We start from the raw sequence: 21921 nt of genomic DNA, 5'->3' as shown, positions 1-21921 counted from the left end.
ATTTCTTCCATGCTGACTTCATTGTTCTGTGAGACATATCCCTCTGTGCTTTGTCTATGAGATGTAAGCAATGTAGGATATTGAAATGATTCTTCCAGAACTCTCTGAGGGTTAGCTCTGTGTCGGAGGTCACCTCAAAGCACCTTTGGAACAGTGCTTTGGTGTAAAGCTTCTTTTTTAAAAAAAAAAAAATATATCTTTATTGATTTCATAGAGAGGAAAGGAGAGGGGAAGAGAGAGACAGAAACATCAATGATGAGAGAGTCATTGATCAAGCCCACAACTGGGCATGTGCCCTGACCAGGAATTGAACCCCGATCGCCTGGATCCTAGGTCGGTACTCAACCGCTGAGCCATGCCCGGCCGGGCTCCTCTTAAACTTTTCAAACCACCTTCTACTTGCCTTGAAAATATCACTCTCAGCACTTGTTCTACGGATGTTTTTGATGAGGTCAGCATGCAAATGTAAAGCTTTTTCACAAATCATGTTCTCAGAAACGCTGTCACCGCCGACTGTTTTTCATTTATCCATACAAAAAGCAATTTTTCCATTTCTTCAATTGCCTGTGTTCTTTGTCTTGTATTTTAACACCTCTTGCAACACTGGCTCCTTTAATGGCTTCTTTATTTTTTAGGATGGTACAAATTGTAGATTTGGCCATACCAAACTGCATTGCCAGATCACATACACAGACACCACTTTCATGTTTGGAAATAATTTCCTTCTTCACCTCTATTGTTCTGTTAGTGATTCCCTTGGTTTTGCAGCTTTTATCCATTTCTCACAGCAAGGGGTGATTGGCAGAGGACTCCTGAGATGACATGAACACAGATTGATTGCACACAGTCACAAAAACAAATTGGTTGCAAGAGTGCTCCTAAGATGAGATGAGCACAGATTGATTGTACACAATAACCAAATAAGCCCAAATATCACCTCCACGTTGCGCGGGTGCTCAGGACTCAACAGCCGGTAGCTAGGCCTCAGGATCTTGCACTCAGTGGAAGCTGCATGCCACGTTCGATTTCCTAGGCATGTTCGAAAACCAAAGCATTTACTTCCAGGTTGACAGTGTTTGTAAACCGAAATGTTCGTCAATGGAGAAGTTGGAAAACCAAGGTACCACTGTATTATCTCTGCCTTATTTCTTTATACATTTCCTTTATAAAGAATTTTAATCTCCCTCTTGACAAATAATGCCTCTCATGGACTAAGGAAAAGCCCTAACCACGCCATCTTCTGCCACATCAACATCCCCAATCTTGTTGTAGTCTGATGACTAAAAAGACTGCTCTTTCCACTTACCTCCAGACCTTTTAGCCTGGGGTGTTAGCAAGTTTGAAGATTAGAGGGAGACAAACTGGAAGAAAACTGTCTGGTCACAGCACATCATACTGGGCTGGAATTCTCACAGAAACATCCTTATTTGCTTCTAAAATCTTGTCATCATAATTAAGAATCAGATATTTTGGAAGCTTGACCATTCATTCAATACACATTCACAGAGCACCTATTATGTGCAATGCACTCTGACAAATACATTGTGAAACCCACTGTTAGAGTCCTATTGCTGCTGTAACAAATTACCATAGACTTGGTGATTTAAAACAACAGATTAATCGTCTTACATTTCTGGAGGTGTTAATTTAGTCTTATACTGATAAATAATAATTTTAATATTTCTGTCACCATATTTTAATACCATTAGCAAGCAAATGAGTGGAAACGCTATACCTAAGTCCAAAATTGGGTCTTATAGGGCTAAACACAAATTATTCCCAGGGCTGCATTCCTTCTGCAGGCTCTAAGGGAAGGGAAGTCTACTTCTTTGCCTTTTCCTCCCAAGGGGGAGAATAAACAATTGTTGTAAGTAAAGGTGAAATCATCAAGGGTCACACACACAAAAATAAATCAGATTTATCTTTGTTACTAATTTGTAGTGAAATATTTAGAAAAAAAAGCACAGCACTAGGTTGGAGGTGAAGGAGAGGGAGAGGAAATGGGATATATGAGTCAGAGTCCTTCTCTGACCTTGAAAGACCTTGTAATCTCAGCAGCAGGCAGCTCATCTCACTAATAATACTAGGAAATGAAGCAAGGAGGGGAAAGAACACCATATAAAGAACTTAAGCCAAGTTGGAAATAGCTAGTCATCATTTCTAGAGGGAAACATCACCATATAGGGTTATGCTGATTTCTATCCAAACTCCATGTCCTTCTACAGCCCTGGACCACCTCAACTTTAGTTGCATATAGATCAGGAACTTATTTTCCTAAATTTAACTGCTTACAAGGTTTTTTGTTTCCATTTGGGATATGTTTGATTTATTGTTATCTTCACTATCCTAGTGATGATTCTAACTGTGGAAAACTCATTTTAACCAAGCCTAATATGATCACAATTCCATCTGATACCAGAGACAGGCTCTGTCTCTGGCTAGTCCTTCCCCAGAACATTGGCTCCATAGAAGTTTCAAGATGTTGACCTGAGAGTAAAAATAAATATCAAGAAAGAGACAGTCCCTATACTTCTAGACGGTCATGATTCTCAGGACAGAACCAAAAGTTGACCTCAGGTCCAACTGACAATTGCTTCCCTGACTGAACATTTGTTGAGCTCCCTGTACTGGCTCCCAGGTCACTGCTTCATGGCGGCTTCAGCAGAACAAGATGCAGTCATTCAGGGTAAAGGAAAAAGTTTGTTTCTCTACTTACAACACTCTGGCACCAAACATATGTGTTTTCCACACCAAGCAATTCTCCAGTTCTCTGTTACACCAACTGGATGTCCTGCAATTCAATTCTAACACTAACTACCTGGAGTTAGCCCTACCCTATAGGTCAGGGGCTCAATCCAAAGAAGCTAATTGCAAGTCCCAAGGTGTCACCTGTACTTCTAACCAACCAGCTACATATTTGAGATTCTCATGATCCTCTCTTCAAGTATAATAATTTGCTAAAACAGCAGGAAAGTGATTTACTTACTATTACTGGTTTATATAAAGGATACAATTCAAAAAAAGCTAAATGGAAGAGCTGCATAGGGCAAGGTATATAGGAAGGGCTGCAAAGTTTCCATGCACTCTCTGAGCATGCTGAACCTCCCAGTACCTCAATGTGTTCATCAACCCAGAAACTTTCCAAAACCTGCTGCTTAGGCTTTTTATGGAAGCATGATTGATTAAATTACTGGTCATTGGTGATTATGTTAATCTCTAACCTCTCCCAAAAAGTGGGGGTAGGAGAGTGCTGACAACTCCAACCCTCTAACCACTCTAATCACATGGCTAGTTCCTCTGGTGACCAGCGCTAATCCCCCAAGAGTTACCTCATTAGCATAATCTCAGGTATGGTTGAAATGGACTTTTCATGAATAACAAAAAATGCTCCTTTATCCCTATTACTGAGGAAATTCCAAGGGTTTTAGGAGTTCTGTGCCAGGAACCAGAATGTAAGAACAAGTAGACATTGTTTATGATATCACACATCACACAGGGGTTCTCTATAGTAGTGTGGACAGGTGTCCAACTCATTTCTCCCAGCAGAAGCTATGAAATTTTAGGTACATTATTCTACAGGTGGGATCTTTCTTCTTCATATGCCTCCCAGAACACTGCTTGGGACCGCTTTCCTCACCTCTGCCACAACTATAGTCACTACCAGCACCTCCTCAGAAGCTCAATCTAGACTCTAGTCAGGTTTACTCCAAGTCTTGACTCACCCAGAGTCATCAAATCCATCTGAGTATCTTCCCTGGGGGCTCCGCTGGACACTCAGAGCAATAGGATATCAAGGGTAGGGAGCTAAGAGCAGTCCGCCCTGATGCAAACCTAAGTAGGTGAATCATCTGTAAGGAATTTAAAAAGAGTAATAAAACTAACTAAAAGTCAATCTGATTCTTATCGACAGCCTTGCACAACAATGCTAAGAGTGTTAGTGGTACAATAACTCTCACACAAAAATCTTCTGTTGGTCTAAGTTCTAAAAAAATTGCTGTGTTTTATGTTGAGTAACCTACATATGTAGGCTTCAAATTATCACTTTTTAAAACTAATCCACTAAAATAATTTCACTCTACATGGAAGTTAATTTCCAGAATTATCAGTTACACAGTTAAATTCAGCCACATACAGTACTTTCACAGTAAATTCTTAAGAATTTACAATCTTTCAAACTCACTTCAGGTACATTTGCTGACTCCAACCCTTGTGAGAGAACACAGCCCTGCCATTACAGTTAGCAAACTTAAACAATCTTAGTTGTATGAGACTTTTCCTTCCTGACTTTTCTTTTCTTAGTAAGGTGAAGTTTTAAATGAGGTCAATCAGACACAATAATATTGGCAATCAGCCAAAATTAGCTTTGAAAAACATATAGTAAAACAACAAGGTTTAAACTTGTTCCTTGAACACAAAAAAAAATCCTGGAGAAATCCACTAACTATGCAAAATGTAAAGAAATTGACATACAAAAAAGATTCAGATTTTGAAGACTTCCGGAGGGGACAAGAGATGATGGTCTTAGATGGACAAAAATAAAGGAAGAAAGGACAATCTGTAGTCCTATACATTTTCACCAAGACAACATTCCTTCTGAAGCAATGGCTCAAATAATGTCAGTGGCAATGTTCACTGACTCCAACTTTCACAAAAGGTCTTCAGAAATGTTTACCAATAGATAGTTATGGTGAATTTTTAATTGTGGATATCACTGAAAGCTGCAAGATTTGATACCAAAGAAATAAGACATGGTATTGTAGTTTCTGGAATTTATTCTGAAGTGCGATTTGCATAAATTTCTACCAAAATATCCATGTTTCCTAATTATTTGTTATCTGTGCTTCAAACAAAAGGAACTTTCAAAATTAACAAGAAGTGTTCTCTAGTCACCTGTGAGTGAAGACAGAGTGACAAGTTCTAAGTATACTAATAAACATGAATATGTGAAGACAGGTGCATAACTTTCCTAGTGCTTCTGTAACAAAGTGCCACAACTGGGCAGCATAAAACAAATGACATGTATTGTCTCATAGCTCCAATGTGCTGGCTGAGTCCTACATCCTTTGAAAGATCTAGTAAAAAATTTGTTCCATGCTTTTCTCTTAGGTTCCAGCGTTTGCCAGGAATCTTTGAGGATCCTTGGCTTGCAACTGCCTAACTCAGATTTCTGCCTTCTGGTTCACCTGTGTTCCTTCCAGTGTGTCTGTCTTCACAAGGTTGTCTTCACTTAGTGTGTCCTTTCTCCATCTCCATTCTTTTTATAAGGACACCAGTCATGTGGACTAGACACCCACCCTACTCCAGGAAGACCCACCTTATCTTAACTAATTGCATGTGCAATGACCCTACTTCCAAATGAGGCCACATTCTGAGGTACCGGAGGGGAGCTGGAGGAGGGTGGGGGATGTTAGGACTTAACACATCCTTTGCAGGATGTGTGGGGGACCACAATTCAACCCATAACAAGGAGCAATTTTTAAATACTCATTTCAAACTTGCAGGCATTAAGGCTCCAAAAGAGAAACCATAATGTTATTGTATGTCACTTTAACACATAAATGCGACGTATGTTTTCTCCCTTTAAAAAAAAAAAAATACACTGATGTAATATAAATGTATGAATCCATTACTTTTCCTTTTAGTGCTGTTTTTTTTTTTTTTTTAACTAGAATGTACTTACCTCAACAAAAGAAAGTTTTCACTATCTGTGTTTCTTAACTGAACATCATTGCTATTCCTTTCATTTCACCATTACTGCTTAAAATAATTTTTGTCAAAAATGACGCCCCGGGCCTATCAGACGCGCCCGCTCGCCACGGTCCAGGGCGGGGCCGGGCCGCCAGCACCCGAGCGCGACCCCGCCGGGCGCCTCAGATACTCCCTTTCCCAGCAGGCTCCGCGGCGGAGCTGTCATCGCTCCACAGGCCGGAAGACGCTGAGGCAGCGCAGGAGGACCCCGACGGCCGGCTCATCCCTCACTAGGGGGCGCCCGGTTCCCCGACCGACTGGAGCGTTCGCGGCGCTTGAAGCACGCCCAGCTCGCCGCCTCTCGAAGAGGTCAACCCTTCTCGCCCTCCCCAGGTTGCCAGCGAGGCAGGCCCTGACTTAGCTACAACGCATGCGCAAACACGTCCACCACGCACTTAACCACAGCGCATGCGTCGTCTTAAACCCGCCTCTCGGCGCTGTTTCCTCCCGGAGTTTCCACTTCCGGCTCCGAGGGCTTGGGGACTAACCGGGAACATGCGGCTCTCGGTAGCTACCGCCATCTCCCATGGCCGAGTATTCCGCCGCCTGGGACTTGGTCCCGAGTCCCGCATCCACCTGTTGCGGAACTTGCTCACGGGACTAGTGCGACACGAACGCATCGAGGCGCCGTGGGCGCGTGTGGACGAGATGAGGGGCTACGCCGAGAAGGTCAGGGGCGGGTCGTCCCGCTCTGGTCCACCGCGCGGGTCTCCCTGAAGGGGTGGGTGTGGCTGGATTTGGGGAGGGAATGGGACCGCCCTGGTAAGCCCTGCCCCCGAAATCTGAAGCCTACGGGATGCTGAGCTGAGCCAACTCCTCAGGCCCCTCGAACGGAAGACCGGTTAAGGGCTGCGGGCTTAGGGGTGGTCCCAATTATTGAGAAGCTTAGCTAGTGGAGTGAGTGGGCTGCAGTTCAGCATTAGAGGAGTAAGATTGGCACCTCGTTTCTTGCTCGGATTGGATCAGTGATGCCCTGTCCTCACAGCTCATCGACTATGGGAAGCTGGGAGACACCAACCAACGAGCCATGCGCGTGGCAGACTTTTGGCTCACAGTAAGTGCATCCTGCCTGCCACCCAAATCTCGTCTTTTGTTTTCTGAGCAGGACGGAGTTGTCAGAGAAAGGGGACTGGACCGAATTAAGCTAAGGCACTCACTTGTGGGCACATGCTGCGAAGCAAATCAGAAACCTGTGCCTTGAATTCGATGTAAATCTAAATCTGCATATCTGCATGTAACTGACTCTGTGTAACTGTGACTGCCACATTGAGGGGAGAGGGAGGGGTTTGGAGTCTGGGGGTGGTGTTTGGAGAGTGCTGAAAGCTAAATGTCTCTGCAGTGGTGCCTGACTGCTCTCTTCTGGATAACTCTTCCCCCTCTAGGAGAAAGACTTGATCCCAAAGCTGTTTCAAGTACTGGCCCCTCGGTACCAAGGTCAGAATGGGGGCTACACGAGAATGCTGCAGATACCAAATCGGAATAAGCAGGATCGGGCTAAGATGGCAGTGATTGAGTATAAAGGGAACTGCCTGCCACCCCTGCCCGTGCCTCGCAGAGACAGCAACCTTACACTCCTCAACCAGCTACTTGTGGGGCTGCGGCAGGACCAGGAAGCAAGCATCTGCAGTTCCCACACACCTCAAATTCCAAGGATTTAACTGGAGCCAAAGGGTGTGTAGCCCATGATCATAGGCCTTTGGATCTCTTCATCTTTAAGAAGAACTGGAGCTAGAGTTGTGAAATGGACAGCCTTAATGGAGCCCAGAACTGTCTGGGGAGGTAGATGACCCTCTTTTTGCATAATAGGTAAAATTCCTTGTATGAATATATGTAAACAGGTGTGTGTTTTTTCTCTCCTTTGGGATTTCTGAGACCAAGAACTATCCAAGTGCTCTGTCTGCATGGGATAGTAAATCCACAGCATATATATCTGGCTCTTAAATCCAGGTTTTATTGGGTTAGCGCAGTTTTGTTTTTCTTAATGTTGGTTTATATGAGGCATGTACCCTGTAATTCTAAACTGCCCCCCCAAAGGTGATTGAGTTATGACATCTAGCATAGAAACTGAGCCTCTGGGACTTCTTAGGGAAAAATTACTTCCTGACAAGGGTCAGAGAGTGAACATCTAGAAGTGAAATTTCCGTAAGAGCCTGGTACTCTGAGAACCTTCAAGGAACACTACAACCATTCCTCTGTTTCTAGGCAGGATCACATATTACCCTCATGTGCTCCCCTCAAGCCCTGAATGGGCCTCAAAGGAGAGGATCTGAGGACTCAGATGTATTACTATCCTGGCCAAAGGAGTACAAGAATTGAGCAGAGGATATTGGACTCCAGGATACGCTCCCTTCCCTTGGGGTGGAAGGGAGGTGGGAAGGGAGAGTTAAGGACAGGGTTGAAGTGGGAGGAGGATCCGGAAGTTCAAACTGCTGGGAATTTCCTGAAAATTTTTTATTGTCAAATTTGGGCCTCTCTGGGAACTCAAAGAGGAAATCTGGCTTCACAATGGCCAGGGCATATGAGAAGTAGGAAGCTCCTTTATATCCACAAATTACTATGAAGCCATACTTGGCCGAGTCAGGCTGCCCATCCCACAGAGGTTTGACTAGGGTGGTAGTCATGGGAGGACTTGGTGCCATCATCCCAGGCTAAGTGCTTGGTAGCAGGACCTGATGTTCTCATATCCCCAAGAGGGTATAAAGAAAACCTTATCTTAGGCTGGACCTACAGAATGTATTGGGCCCACTAAACCCACCCATTGTCTGAGATAATAAGGGTGAAGGTGAAGATGTCACTGATCTAGCAGGTAGACATAGCTTCAGTGACAGCTATTGTGCTATTTCACTGCAGCTTCTCTAGTCTGACACATCTACTCCCAATAGGGTTCTCCATCTCCCTCTGCTCCAATTTGTCCAAACCTTATTACCAGAAAACTCTTTCTGACATATTTCAAGTGACATACGAGACACTCAAAGCATTTATTAAATAAACCTGCAACTATGAATGCTTCTGCCCAAAAATTCATCCCCTTCCTGTCTTTTTGGCTTGAACATTCACCTCAGCTAGATAACTTGGAGCCATTCCTGACCTCTAGAGAAAGCACTTTTCTTAATATTAAAACCACATCTTTAAGTATTATTGGTAATAGGTAGATTGTGGCTGGCTGTAAGCTTTTTCTCTTAGTCCCAGAAATATACCCCCCTTTGGAGCTTTCAGCAGTTCCCTAAGAGCTTATTAAGCATCTGCTAGTACCCATCATCCATTTAGGCACTAGGGATACAGTCTTTATCAAGTGTTTGCCATGTGTCAGGCCCTGGGCTAGATACTGGAGATACAGAGTTGAGAAGAAACAACCTGTCCCTTCAAGGAGTTTACAATCTAATGGCCCACAACCAATGCCACAGTGGTGTCAAAGGACATTTCATTCCCTTTAATATTTTGGCCTAAATAAGAGTGCATGAATCCTAAAACATTTACAAAAGGCTCAGGGACGACACAAGGGACATAACACTATCAACTTTACTAATCTGGCCTGTAAATGATAACTTTTTACCCCACTTGTTGGAATTTGCCCTCAGTTCCATCCAGCCACCTCTTAAAGAAATTTCAGACCCTCAAGAGAGGTACCCGGATGCATTTTGGAATCTCTCTATACTCAGAGGTTCTTGGGCTCCAGTTTTTTACTGCAAGGTTGGGTTATGCCCACTCCCTTCAAAAATTAATGAACTCTAGCCTCAGCAGATCAATGACACAGTATAAACCCAGTATCCAGACAGACAACTACAAAAGCCAGGACTGTTTCCTTGTACTCATCTACAGTCAAATTCACTAGTCACATGGAGTTTATTTCCATAATGTTTCTGAAATCTGCACTCAGCTCTCTCCCCAGTCTGACATCTGAGACATCTCTCCTGGATTACTGCAATAGCCTCCCTCCACACTGCAGCCAGTGATAGAAATCTGATATCTTAAGTCTTTGCTTAATATTCAGTAGCTCCTCCTTTCCTATAGGAAGAGTCCAGCTCCCTTACGATGACTCCCCTCAGTGAATAGGCGTACAGTCACTATTCGAGCTGCATCCCCATTCCCTCTATTTTTATGTGCCAGAAGCATGGAAGTCCTTATTTTGACTTTCTCTATGAATAGCTCCCCTTACCACCTTTTGTTGATGCAGCCTCTACCACCCAGAAAGCCTTCCTTTTTACCTACCTAGCTGTACACAAACTTGGCATCTCCTGGGTGGCTCCTCTCACCATCCACACACCTAAATTCATTACTTTATGAACCTAGGTGCACTACAGTGTTTCCATAATCCACTAAACTTACCACATTGTATTACCATTCCCTACAGTGGGTTGGTTCCCAAACATCCATCTCAGATCACTGTAAAGCAATCATGGTACGTTCAGTGATGGACAGGCCTAAACTAATTTTTGTTGAACCTTTAGTGTCTCTTAAAAATTTTTTTAATGTGATCCACAAATCAAAAAGCATTTTACCTCAGGACACAATATTAACATACATATATAATTGAAACAAAATCATCACAAAATATTTACCCTCACAAATGTGCACACTAATATTTCTTTTCTTTCCTAGTCGACTTTTTAAAAACACTGGTCCCAATTCAGTAAATTGACTTTACAGCTCACTAATGGATTACAGCCTTTTCTGAAAAACACTGTTCTCAACCAGCACTAATTATAGTGACTCATCATTGCCTTTTTGGATAAAATGCAGGCTTGTATCCTGACACCAAGGCTTCCATGGCTAGGTCTCAGCTACTTCTCAGCCTCATCTCCTACCATTATCTGCTTCCACCCTTCATAGGAAACTACTTGTTATGTTCTGAACACATACTGTTGTGTATGATGTTACCTCTACTATAATGCTTGGTCTGTTTTAATTTACCTCCTAGCTGTTCACCCTCTGCTCAGAAGTCGCTTTTTTGAGGCCTTCTCCAACTTCCACTTCACCCTCCAAATGTGGCAAGGTCCCTTCCTGTGAGCAGCTAGGGTCCTCAGATCATACACCTATCAAAGCTTTCCTCATACTGTATCACCAATGCCTATCTGCTTGACTGATATCCTTCCCTCAACTGAGCTGAAGCCAGAAACTGGGACTCATTCTTCTGGATAACTCTATTCCTACTAAAGGACCGGAATCATAATAGCTCAGTATAAGTTTATTCAATGATGAAGAGTAAGCTGCATGTTGTTTGTGACATATTCAGCTCTCAGGCTGAGCCTTACAAAACAATAAACGGTGCTGTGTGCAGGGACAGTGCTAAGCTACACTACTGTGTATTCCAAGGCTAAAGAAATGGGCTGCTTCCTCTCCAGGGGCTGAAGTGCTCGTAATGACCGTCAAGAATGTAAGCGTGTATCTAATTCATTTCCCACACGTTTCATGTTCCTGTTTTATGAAATCTTTCTCACCAGCCTACAGGCAGAAAATACCTGTACATTTTCCAAGACAGCCAAAAGCTGAAATGATGCGTCTTTCATGAAGTATTCACTGAATTCCCCGAGCAAAGTTACGCACTTCACCAGTGGTCCAGTTTCACACTGTACATCCTGCACTGCGGCACAGGCACAATTACATTGTTAGGCACCCTTCACTAGACAGTGAGCTCCTTGAGCTTAAGCGATGTATCTAATTCACTCCCGTGCCACCCAGTAGAGAGCGTGGGACAGAATAGGCTTCTCAAAAAATCCATTGGCTGACAATGCACTGAACAAAGTTCTCAGCCTAGCTTGGTATTCAAAGCTCACTAACTCCTCTCCTCCCCGGTTTCCTCTTACTTCATCTGAAAGAGAACTTCCTGCAGTGCTGACTTCCCATTGCTCACCACTGGATAGCATCTGCACCCTGAAGGCTTCCCCCTCCATGCCTTCAAATACAGGGACATATCGTAATTCATGTCTCTAACTCTCAGGTATGAACGTGGTAGTTATACTTGGGATTCTCTAATAATAACAATGGTCTGTGTGCCTATATTTTGAGGAAAGGAGTTTAAACTGTTCTGGCATTTTGCATTGTGTTCCACAATATAAAAGTAGTGTTTTCAGTTCTTAAAACTTAGATATTGTACATTGCGCACACACACACACACACACACACACACCAAAAAAAAACTTCTGGCAAAACTGATGCTCTAGGAAGATGAGCCTCATTCACGCTGTGGCTCACAGATACCTTGGCACTCACGCCACGGCGTAGCCCAGCATGGGGAGCACAGCATTAAAGCTCTGCAGAATAAAAAACAACAGCACAATTATCTCAGACACAGAGAAGTAATTTGGCCAAATCTAACAAATTTCCTCATTAAAACACTCAATAACCTAGGAATAATGGGAATTTCTCAACATAATAAAAGGCATGTATGATAAAACCCATGGCTAGAATCATACTTTGTATTAAAAGACTGTATGCTTTCTCTCTAAAATCAGGAACAGAACCAGGAAGTCCATTCTTGCTACTTCCATTCAACATTGTATTTGAGGTTCTACCAGGGCAGTTAAACAAGAAAAAGAAAGACAAGACAGTTATATTGGAAAGGAAAATGTAAAACTGTCTCTATTTGTAGATGACATGATCTTGTATATAGAAAATCCAAAGGAATCCACCCAAAAAACTATTAAAACTAACAAAGGAATTCAGCAAGGTTACAGGATATAAGATAAATATCCAAAAATTAATTTTATACAAAAATCAATTGCATTTATACACCCTAGCAAGAAACAATCCAAAAATGAAATTAATAAAATTCCATTTCCAATATCAAAAAGAACAAAATGCATAGGAATAAATTTAACAAAAACAATACAAGATTTATACACTGAAAACTACTCAACATTATTGAGGGAAATATTTTAATGCCAAAATAGATGTAAGTATATCACATGTTCGAGGATTGGAAGACTTAATATTATTAAGATGGAAGTCCTCCCGCAAGTGCTTTACAAATTCAACATTATTTATCAAAAAATGGCTGCCTTTTTTTTTTTTTCCAGAAATTACCCAACCAAAAGTATAATGCATATGGAAATTACAGGGACCCAGAACTGCCTAAATAACCTTGAAAAAAGGAGGACAAAGTTTGAAAACTCATACTTCCCAATTTTAAATCTTCTACAAAGTAATCAAGACTGTATGGTATTGGCATAAATAAGGATAGACATATAGGACAACAGAATATAATTGACAGTTCATAAATAAACTGTAACATTTATGGTTAATTGTATTTTTGACAATATGCAAAAAAATTAAATAGGGAAAGACCAGTCTTTTTGACAAATGATGCTAAGACTAGATATCCACATGTAAAAGAATAGGTTTGGACCCCTACCTCACACCACATACAAAAATTAACTCAAATGTATTATAGATCTAAATCTAAGAGTTAAAACTATGAAACTCTTATAAGAAAACATAGCAGTAAATCTTGACCTTGAATTAGACAATGATTTCTTAGATATGATGCCAAAAGCACAAGCAACAAAAGAAAAATTAGATAGACTATATCAAAATGAAAAACTTTCATGATTCAAAGCACATCAAGAAAATTAAAAAGATAATTGATAGAATGGGAGAAAAGCAGCTAGTTACCTACAAGAGAGCTCCCATAAGGCTGTCCGATGACTTCTCAACAGAAACTTTGCAGACCAGTAGGGATTGGCAAGAAATATTCAGTGATGAAAAGCAAGGAGCTACAACCAAGATTACCCAGCAAAGCTATCATAAAATCAAAGGACATATAAAGCACTTCCCAGACCAAAAAAAGCTAAAGGAGTTCGTCACCACCAAACCAGTGTTACAAGAAACATTAAAGGGTCTTCTTTAAGAATAATAACTTAAAACAAAGATAAAAAATACAAATAATAAAATGGCAATAAATACATATCTGTCAACAACTACTTTAAATGCAAATTGATTAAATGATCCAATCAAGAGACATAACAAAACTAGACCATTAAATACGCTGTTTACAAGAGACCCACTTCAGATCAAAAGATACACACAGACGTAAAGGGATGGAAAAATACATCCATGAAAATGAAAACAAACAAACAAAAAGCTGGAGTAGCAATACTTATATCAGACAAAATAGACTTCAAATCAGGCTGTAACAAGAGACATAGAAGGGCCCAGCAACTCCATTTCTGAATTTTTATCTGAAGAAATCCAAAATGCTAAATTAAAGGCATATACATCCATATTTTTATTGCAGCATTATTTATGATAGCCAAGATATGGAATCAACCTAAGTGTCCATCAGTAGATGAATGGATAAAGAAGAGGTGCATATATACAATGGAATATGACTCAGCCATAAAAAAGAATGAAATCTTGCCATCTGCAACAAGATGGATAAACCTAGAGGGTATTATGCTAAATGGAGTAAGTCAGACAGAAAAAGACAAATTCCAATTGATTTCACTTATATTGAAATCTCAAAAACAAAATAATGAACGAGCAGAACAGACACAGACCGACAAACACAGAGAACATTTTGATGGTTGCCAGAGGGAAGAGGCGTTGGAGGGATGGGTAAAAAAGGTAAAGGGATTTAGGACTACAAGTTGGTAGTTACAGAATAGTCATAGAAATGTAAAGTACAGCATAGGAAATATATTCAATAATATGGTAATAACTATATATGGTATCAAGTGTATACTAGATTTATTAGGGTGACCACTTTGTAAGTTATATAAATATCTAATCATGGGGGTTGTACAGCTGAAACTAATTTAATGTTGTACATAAACTGTCAAACACTAAAAAATAAATAAATGAACAATTACAAATGTTGGTGAAGATGTGGAGAAATTGGAGCCTTCATATGCTCCTAGTGGAAATGTAAATTGGTGCAGCAGATGTAGAAGAGCTTGGCAACATCCCCTCAAATATTTCCTCAAAAAAATAAACTTAGAACTAAATATGTACCATACTAGCAGTTCCACACCTAGGTATATACCCAAAAGAATGGAAAAGATATGCCCACACAGAAACTTGTATACAAAGATTCATAGCAGCATTATTCATAATAGCCAAAAAGTGGGGGTAAATCTAAATGTCCATCAACTGATGAATGAATAAAGAAAACATGATATAGACATACAATGGAATATTATCCATCATTAAAAAGGAATAAAGTACTGATACATACCACAACATAAATGAACCTCAAAGCATGGTAAGTGTAAAAAGCCAGACACAAAAAATCATATATAAAATATTCAGAATAAGCAAATCCATGAAGACAGAAAGTAGATTATTGGTTGCCAGGGTCTGAGAGTAGGATGGAATGGAGAGTAATTGCTACTGGATGTGGGGTTTCTTTATGGGCAATGAAGATATTCTAAAATCTCATTGTGCTAATGGATATACAACTTTGTGAATGTACTAAAAACAACTGTAAATTATATATTTTTAAAGGATGGACTTTATGGTATATAAATTGTATCTCAATAAAACTGTTAAAGAAATAAAAAAATAAAATCAAAGTGACTATATTTAGAAGTAGTAACAACTATATAATCAAGGATAAGAATAAGCATAGCTCTTCCTAAAGTGTTCTTCCTATTGTGATATGAATGGGCCAGCAGAAATTGTATAAATGTTTCTTACATGTCACTATGGCACGGGGCCTATTTATCAGTCTTGGCAACATCTAAGAACAATTATCTTGAACTAATGGGTTAATAATAGACTTTATATAATTAATTCTGTCATTTATTGTAGTAACTGTTAATAGCATTTACCAACCAGCATGGAAATACAGTCTGGCCATATTTCAGTCTCCACCTATGTATCTATTAAAATGACAAATGCAAAAAAAAAAAAAAAAAGATAAAGAAAGGCAAATTATTGGATTGAAAAATGTTTTGGAAAAGAAAAATCCCCCTCCCCAGTGGTTGTTTATAAAATTTTTGACATTTGAGTCATTGCACAACACTTGTGGAGCAAAATACACAAGAAATTCTCATTCCCAAAAGTCATAGATTCAAAGCAAGGAAAAACTTAGAATACACTGAACTTTGGCCAACAACGGCAAAATAACTTCACTGAAACAGCTACAAATAAATTAAAACTAAAACTAAGCTAAACTAAACTTCAAATTAGTCAGCTGATACTTTATAGAAACCTTCACAAGTAGCTAAAATCCACCCAACCATGCAAATTGTTGTAAACTTTACACATAACTAAAAGAAACAAAATTTTGGTAAATTGACAGAATTGGTGAATTTCAGCAAATTGATCACTGCACACTGAAATTCAGAAAACTGTTCTTCTCATCCCAGAGGATGGGAGTCTTCACATTTAAGCCTCTCCATCTGTTCTAGATCCCATCACCTCTGCTGTCTCTGGCTCTTGCTGCTGGAGACAATCTGGAGTGTCCTTTTTTCTTTCCTAGAGTCTCTACAGGGAACGGAAGTCCTGCAGAGCCTGGAAAACATACTAACTCTTGGAAGATCCCAATTCAAATAGTGCTGGACTCTGGCCATTTCTTAATAGTCCTGCTCCCCTTCTCCAGCGCTGGGCTGTACTGAAGGGCTCTAATGACTTGTGGCTTCTCACGAGCATTTGAAAGGGGGACTATGGCTTGGAGCAATCTGAAACCAGGCGCTGTTGCTTCCAGTGCTGCCTCCTGCACTAAGAAGGAACAAATGAAACACAGAGCCAGCAAGAATTGTCAGCCTCCCATCCTGTCATCCACGATCAGTGTTCACAAGGCAGCCCTTTGGGTCACCTTTCCTTTCCCATTTGGTCAGTGCCCGCACTGATCTGACCTTCCTTGCCCCTAGTTACTTCGCTCTTCCACCGCTTCCCTGTTTTAGCTCTTCCCATTGTGGATTCACCTCCCCATCTTTCCTGTTCTGAAACCTCTATTTCATGGTGAAAAAACCCTAAACTCTCAACCCCTTTATATACCTCCCGGCCTTCACTTCCTCCTCAGTGCTGTCATGAAATGACCTCCCCTCTTTTTCATCACTTAATTTAGTGTAGCTGGGCCTATATCCTTGTTCTCTCACCGGCATCCTCAGCTCCATGGTCCTTTAGGCCTATGAGCCCACCAGCCGTCATTTCTCTCAACAGTGTCTCCAATTCTTCAACACTTTCCTCAAGATCCCTAACACATTTCCTCCATCTGCCCCATTTTTCACAAAATCTCAACTCCTCCCCAGAGAGAGTGAATCACCAGGTATGGAAGCATCAAACGCCTGCCCTGTCCACCTTCCTCCCACATTTGCCTTCATAGCCCCCTCACACATACACTGATCTGCATCCTCACCCACCTTCCCTATCAGTCTCGAAGGAGGTAGTGCCTCTCTTCTGTTAAAGATCAATCCCTTCTCATAGTCCTGGTTGTCTTCAGTCCCTCCTCCCTCCTCCGGGCCCTTGCTCCGCTAGCCATTGCCTGCCCATTAGCTCCTTAGCTGTGGTGTTAAACCGTGTCCTGCTGCTTTCCTGCAGCAACTCTCCCCAATCCTTCCACTCCCGACTCCTCCCCCCAGCCCTCTGTTACCTACCTTCTCTCTCTTTTCTTACGACACTCACTTAGTAGTGGCCCTTTACTCTGCTGTCTCCCTAACATTCTTTCTTAATTCTGAAGTAGCCCTTTCACGTCAGTCATTCATGTAACAAATATTGATTGAACATCACCTATGAGCAGGCACAGCACGTATGTGCTACAGTGGTGAACAAAACAAGCTTACTGTTTAGAGGAGCACATAGACATTTAATCAAATACTCACATGCCAGAAACTTGCAACTGTGACAACTGCCACAAAAGAGAAGTACTAGGCACTATGAGAACCTATCACATGGGGATTAGACCTCATCAGAGGGGTCAGGGAAGATAAGATGTCTGTGATGGAGTGATTCTTCAGCTGAGACCTGAAGAGCAAATGAGAGGTCACTTAACAGAGGAAGGGACCAAAGCATGCCCTGGGGAAGGGGACAAGTTTATGCAGTAGCATTTTTAAGAATCAGTGTGAAAAAAATTAAAAAATAAAAAGAATCAGTGTGAATGGGAGCTGCCATCTTCTTAAATGATCTTGCCTTCTGCTCCCAAAATTAATCTGGATGGGCACAGGAGTCAATCCAGGCCATCTGGAGGCTTTCCTCAGGATTTCTGAATTTGTTGGTATTGGTATAAGGCTTATCTAACTGTTGTCATTTTTTAACTAAGTACATAATAATATTGATTTTAAAGTTAGTTTAAAACACTAGGAGGGCCCTGCAGGGCATGGCTCAACGGTTGAGCATCGACCTAGGATCCAGGAGATGGGGGTTCGATTCCCAGTCAGGGCAAATGCCCCGGTTGCGGGCTAGGCAGCTGATCAATGACTCTCTCATCATTGATGTTTCTCTCTCTCTCTCCCCGTCCTTTCCTCTCTCTGAAATCAATACAGATATGTTTAAAAAACAAAAAAAAAACAAAACAAAACAAAAAACCAGGATGGAGAAGAGACAAGTCTTCCAAACAGAAGTATTTCAAGTAATATATCACATATTATGTTATAATATATATCATACTTCCCCCCTCCAGGAGCTGGAGCTTGGACTCCCCCTCCCTGAGCATCGGACTTAGAGACTTACTTCCAAAGAACAGAATACGGAAAAAGGAAAAAAATGTAGCTTTACAGTGGAGAGATTTGGCAGACACAATCTTAACCAAGTGCTTAAAGTTAACATCACCAGTGATAATTTATGTTGATACGATGTGATGAGAAGGGCACTTCACCGCTGTGGCTCTCTTTCTTCCCAGTCTAAGGGACATTCTACAAACACCTGGCAAGTACTATTCAAAACTGCGAAGGTCATAAAAAAAAAAAAAAAAAAAAAAAAAAAAGGAAAAGTATAGAAACTGTCACAGACCAGAGGAGACTAACTAAACATGATGACTGCATGCAGTGTGGTACCCTGGGATAAAAAAAAGACATTGGTGAAAAAACTGGAGAAATCAGAATAAAGTTTACTTAATAGTGATGTACCAAAATTAACCTCTTATTTTTGAAAGATATATCATAATTATTTAAGATGTTATCATTAGAGGAAACTAGGTGAAGGGTATATGGGAGCCCTCATATCATCTTTGAAAATTTTCTATAAATATAAAATTACTCCAAAGTAAAAATCTAAAACATCAATAGGAGAGAATGAAGCAAAATAAATTAAAATGAAAAACAGAAACTAGAGACACTGAAAAAGTCTTGACAGGTATTTGAGTTTCTGGTTCCATTTGCCAGGGATCTCCCAGGTTTGGTTATCTAGACCAACAAGTCTACCCTTCTTTCCCACACTAATTCAACCAGGTTTCTTTCACATGCAATGAGTTTTCACTCCTACACACTGTCACTACTGTTTTACTATCACTTTCTCCTTACCTCACTGTGGCCTGGTTTCTTTTCCCTCTTCTCTTTCTTTTATTTTCTTAGCAAATTTCACTTATACAATAAAGTATTATCAACTATAGTTACTATAGTTACCAGGTTATACATTAGCTCCTCAAACCTTATTCACCTTATAACTGAAAGTTTGACTTTTTTTTTTTTTTTTACCAATCCCTCCTCATTTCCTCCAACCTCTGCCCTTGGCAACTATTTTCTGTTCCTATGAGTTTGACTTTATTATATTTTATTTTTTTGAAGATTTCACATATAAGAGACACTGTGCAGTATTTGTCTTTCTCTATTTGGCTTAGTTCAGTTAGCACAATGCCTCCAGATTCATCCAAATTGTCACAAATGGCAGGATTTCCTATTTTTGAAGGCTGCATAATATTCATATATATATCACATTTTCTTTATCCATTCATCTTTTGACAAGTACAAGTTGTTCCCATGTCTTGGTTTTTGTGTATAATGCTGCAATGAGCATGAGGTGAAGATTATCTCTTCAAGATAGTGATTTCATTTCCTTCGAGTATATATATACCCAAAAGTGGGATTGCTGGATCATACAGTTCTATTTTTAATTACTTGAGGAATCCTCACACTGTTTTCCATGATGGATATACCAGTTCACGTTCCCAACAACAATGTGCAAGGGTTCACTCTTTCTTCACATCCTCACCAGCATTCGCTATCTTGTGCGTGTGCGTGTGTTTTAAATAATATACATCTTAACAGGTGTGAGGTGATAGCTCATTGTGGTTGATTTTTATTTCTCTGATGATTAGTGATGTTGCACATCTTGTCTTGTACCTGTTGACCATTTTGTATATCTTCTTTGGAAAAATGTGTATTAAAGTCCTGTGCCTATTTTTTTCATTGGGTTACCGGTTTTTTGCTATTGAGTTGTATGAGTTCCTTGTATATTTTGAATAGTAATCCCTTATCGGACATGTGATTTGCAGATATTTTCTCCCATTCCGTAAGTTCTCTTTTCTTTTCTTTTTTATTGTTTCCTTTGCTTTCGGTGTCAAATTCAAAAAATCATTGCCAAGATGAGGAGCTTATTGCCAATGTCCAGGAGCTAACCCCCTACACTGAAGTTCCAGTTTTAGTTTCAGGTCTTCCGTTCAAGTATTTAGTCTACTTTGGGTTGATTTTTGTGTACGGTGTAGGATAGTGGTCCAGTTTCAGTCTTTTGCATGTGGATATCCCGTTTTCCCAACACCATTTATTAGCTCCTTTGCTGAAAATTAATTCATATGCATGGGTTTATTTCTGGACTCTACCCTGTTCTATTGGCCTATGTGTTTATTTCTATTACTGTTTTTTATTACTATAACTTTATAATATAGTTTGAAATCAGGAAATGTGATATCTCTAGCTTTGTTGTTCTCCTCCTCTCTTTTGATCCCTAAGACCATCATCTATATCCTAACTCCAAAATCTAATGGAAGTCTCATCTTACTGTGGTATTTTTTTACTCTGTTGGCAACTCTCATTCTAGCAGATATTTCTTTTGGTGGCTTCTGTGATAATACTCTATTAACATCTTCATTTCTTACCATGTTGGCTGCTTCTTCCCAATCCCCTTCAAGGCTCTTCTTTTGTTACTGCCCTTAAAGGCTACCCAGACCCTCTTCTCACTACATGTTCTCCATAGGTGACTACATCCATTCTCGTGGCTCCACCTAACCACCTATAGACTGATGGCTCCAGCATACGTCTCCTCAGCTCAACCATCTCTTCTCATTTCCAAATTTTATACTCCAGCACCTACTAGACATCTTCATTTGGATATGTCACATACAACTTAGATTCACCATATCTAACAACAAATTCATTATCTTTTCTACATTCTTGCAAACTTGCTCCTTCTTTGTTTCCCCAACCTCATGAGTAACATCACTAATGTAAGACCCAGAAACAAAGAAGACATCTTAGGATCGTCCTATGCCGCCATTCCTCACTTCTAGTCAGCCACCAAGTGTTGCAGTTTTATCTACTTCTCCTCTTTTCTTTTTCTTTTAATATATCTTTTTATTGATTTCAGAGAGAGGAAGGGAGAGGGAGAGAGACAGAAACATCAATGATGAGTCATTGATCAGCTGCCTCCTGCACGCCCCCTACTGGAGATCGAGCCTGCAACCTGAGTATGTGCTCTGACCGAGAGTCAAACAGAGATCTCCTTGATCATGGGTTGATGCTCAACTGCTGAGCCATGCTGGCTGGACCCTCTTTTCTTTTTTAAAAAATATATTTTTATTAATTTTTACAGAGAAGAAGAGAGGAGGAGAGAAACATCGATCTGCTACCTCCTGCACACCCCCTACTGGGGATCAAGCCCACAACCAGGTAATCGAACCAGCAATATCTTGGTGCATGGGTCGATGCTCAAGCACTGAGCCATACCAGTTAGGCTATTACTCCTCTTTTCTAATCCTACTATCACTAACTTAGTTTAGATCCTCAATATAAGCTGGGCAATTGAAAGTGACTCCTATCTGATTCCCTTTGATCTTTAATATTGCAGCCAAAATGATGTCAATATCACACAACCTGGTCATTGTGCTTTCGTTGTTAAGTAAACCTTTCAATAGTTCCTCAGAGCCTGGGCCCTTGCATGACATATAATATCCTCCATGATTTGGCCCTATTTACCTTTTCTGCTTCCTCCTTTCACACTAGCCTATATGCCCTACTCTCCAGCCAAGTCGATCTACTCAGGACCACTACTATCACTTATATACCAACCCCCATGACCAGAAGC

At 40.6% G+C, this 21921-nt stretch overlaps 1 protein-coding gene and 1 long non-coding RNA gene across 5 annotated transcripts; one reads left to right on the top strand and one right to left on the bottom strand.

Moving 5' to 3' along the window:
• Nucleotides 1-351: 351 nt before the first annotated feature.
• LOC107540484 (uncharacterized) lies at nt 352-5741 on the bottom strand. Its single transcript, XR_001603520.2, has 3 exons — nt 5681-5741; nt 938-1029; nt 352-812 (listed from the first exon to the last, which is right to left on the bottom strand). It is a non-coding gene; the product is annotated as an uncharacterized LOC107540484 (long non-coding RNA).
• A 383-nt stretch (nt 5742-6124) lies between these two features.
• On the top strand, nt 6125-14519 carry MRPL17 (mitochondrial ribosomal protein L17). 4 transcript variants are annotated; one of them, XR_015715283.1, is made up of 4 exons: nt 6125-6417; nt 6734-6802; nt 7131-7527; nt 10667-14519. XR_015715283.1 is itself a non-coding variant. In XM_016217287.2 (3 exons), the coding sequence occupies exons 1-3, from the start codon at nt 6157-6159 to the stop codon at nt 7404-7406; spliced, it is 606 nt and encodes a 201-aa protein (XP_016072773.2). In that variant the 5' UTR covers nt 6125-6156; the 3' UTR covers nt 7407-7583. The 4 variants fall into 4 exon arrangements, 2 of the variants coding, with proteins under 2 accessions (XP_016072773.2, XP_016072774.2); XR_001603522.2 differs by having other exon boundaries at nt 7131-7554; XM_016217287.2 differs by lacking the exon at nt 10667-14519 and having other exon boundaries at nt 7131-7583.
• Nucleotides 14520-21921: the final 7402 nt, after the last annotated feature.

The sequence above is a fragment of the Miniopterus natalensis genome, chromosome 11 (genome assembly GCF_054644295.1).
Source record: "Miniopterus natalensis isolate mMinNat1 chromosome 11, mMinNat1.hap1, whole genome shotgun sequence".
Lineage (NCBI taxonomy): Eukaryota > Metazoa > Chordata > Mammalia > Chiroptera > Miniopteridae > Miniopterus > Miniopterus natalensis.
Note: the sequence above shows the minus strand (reverse complement) of the source record. Positions and strands in the feature narration are given on the sequence as shown.

Bases quoted from the DNA above. Each gene is read 5' to 3' on its own strand.
- MRPL17 (XM_016217287.2), top strand. From the start codon at position 6,157: ATGCGTCGTCTTAAACCCGCCTCTCGGCGCTGTTTCCTCCCGGAGTTT. The intron at 6,418-6,733 runs GTCAGGGGCGGG...CTGTCCTCACAG, and splicing joins TGAGGGGCTACGCCGAGAAG to CTCATCGACTATGGGAAGCT. The intron at 6,803-7,130 runs GTAAGTGCATCC...TTCCCCCTCTAG, and splicing joins TGGCAGACTTTTGGCTCACA to GAGAAAGACTTGATCCCAAA.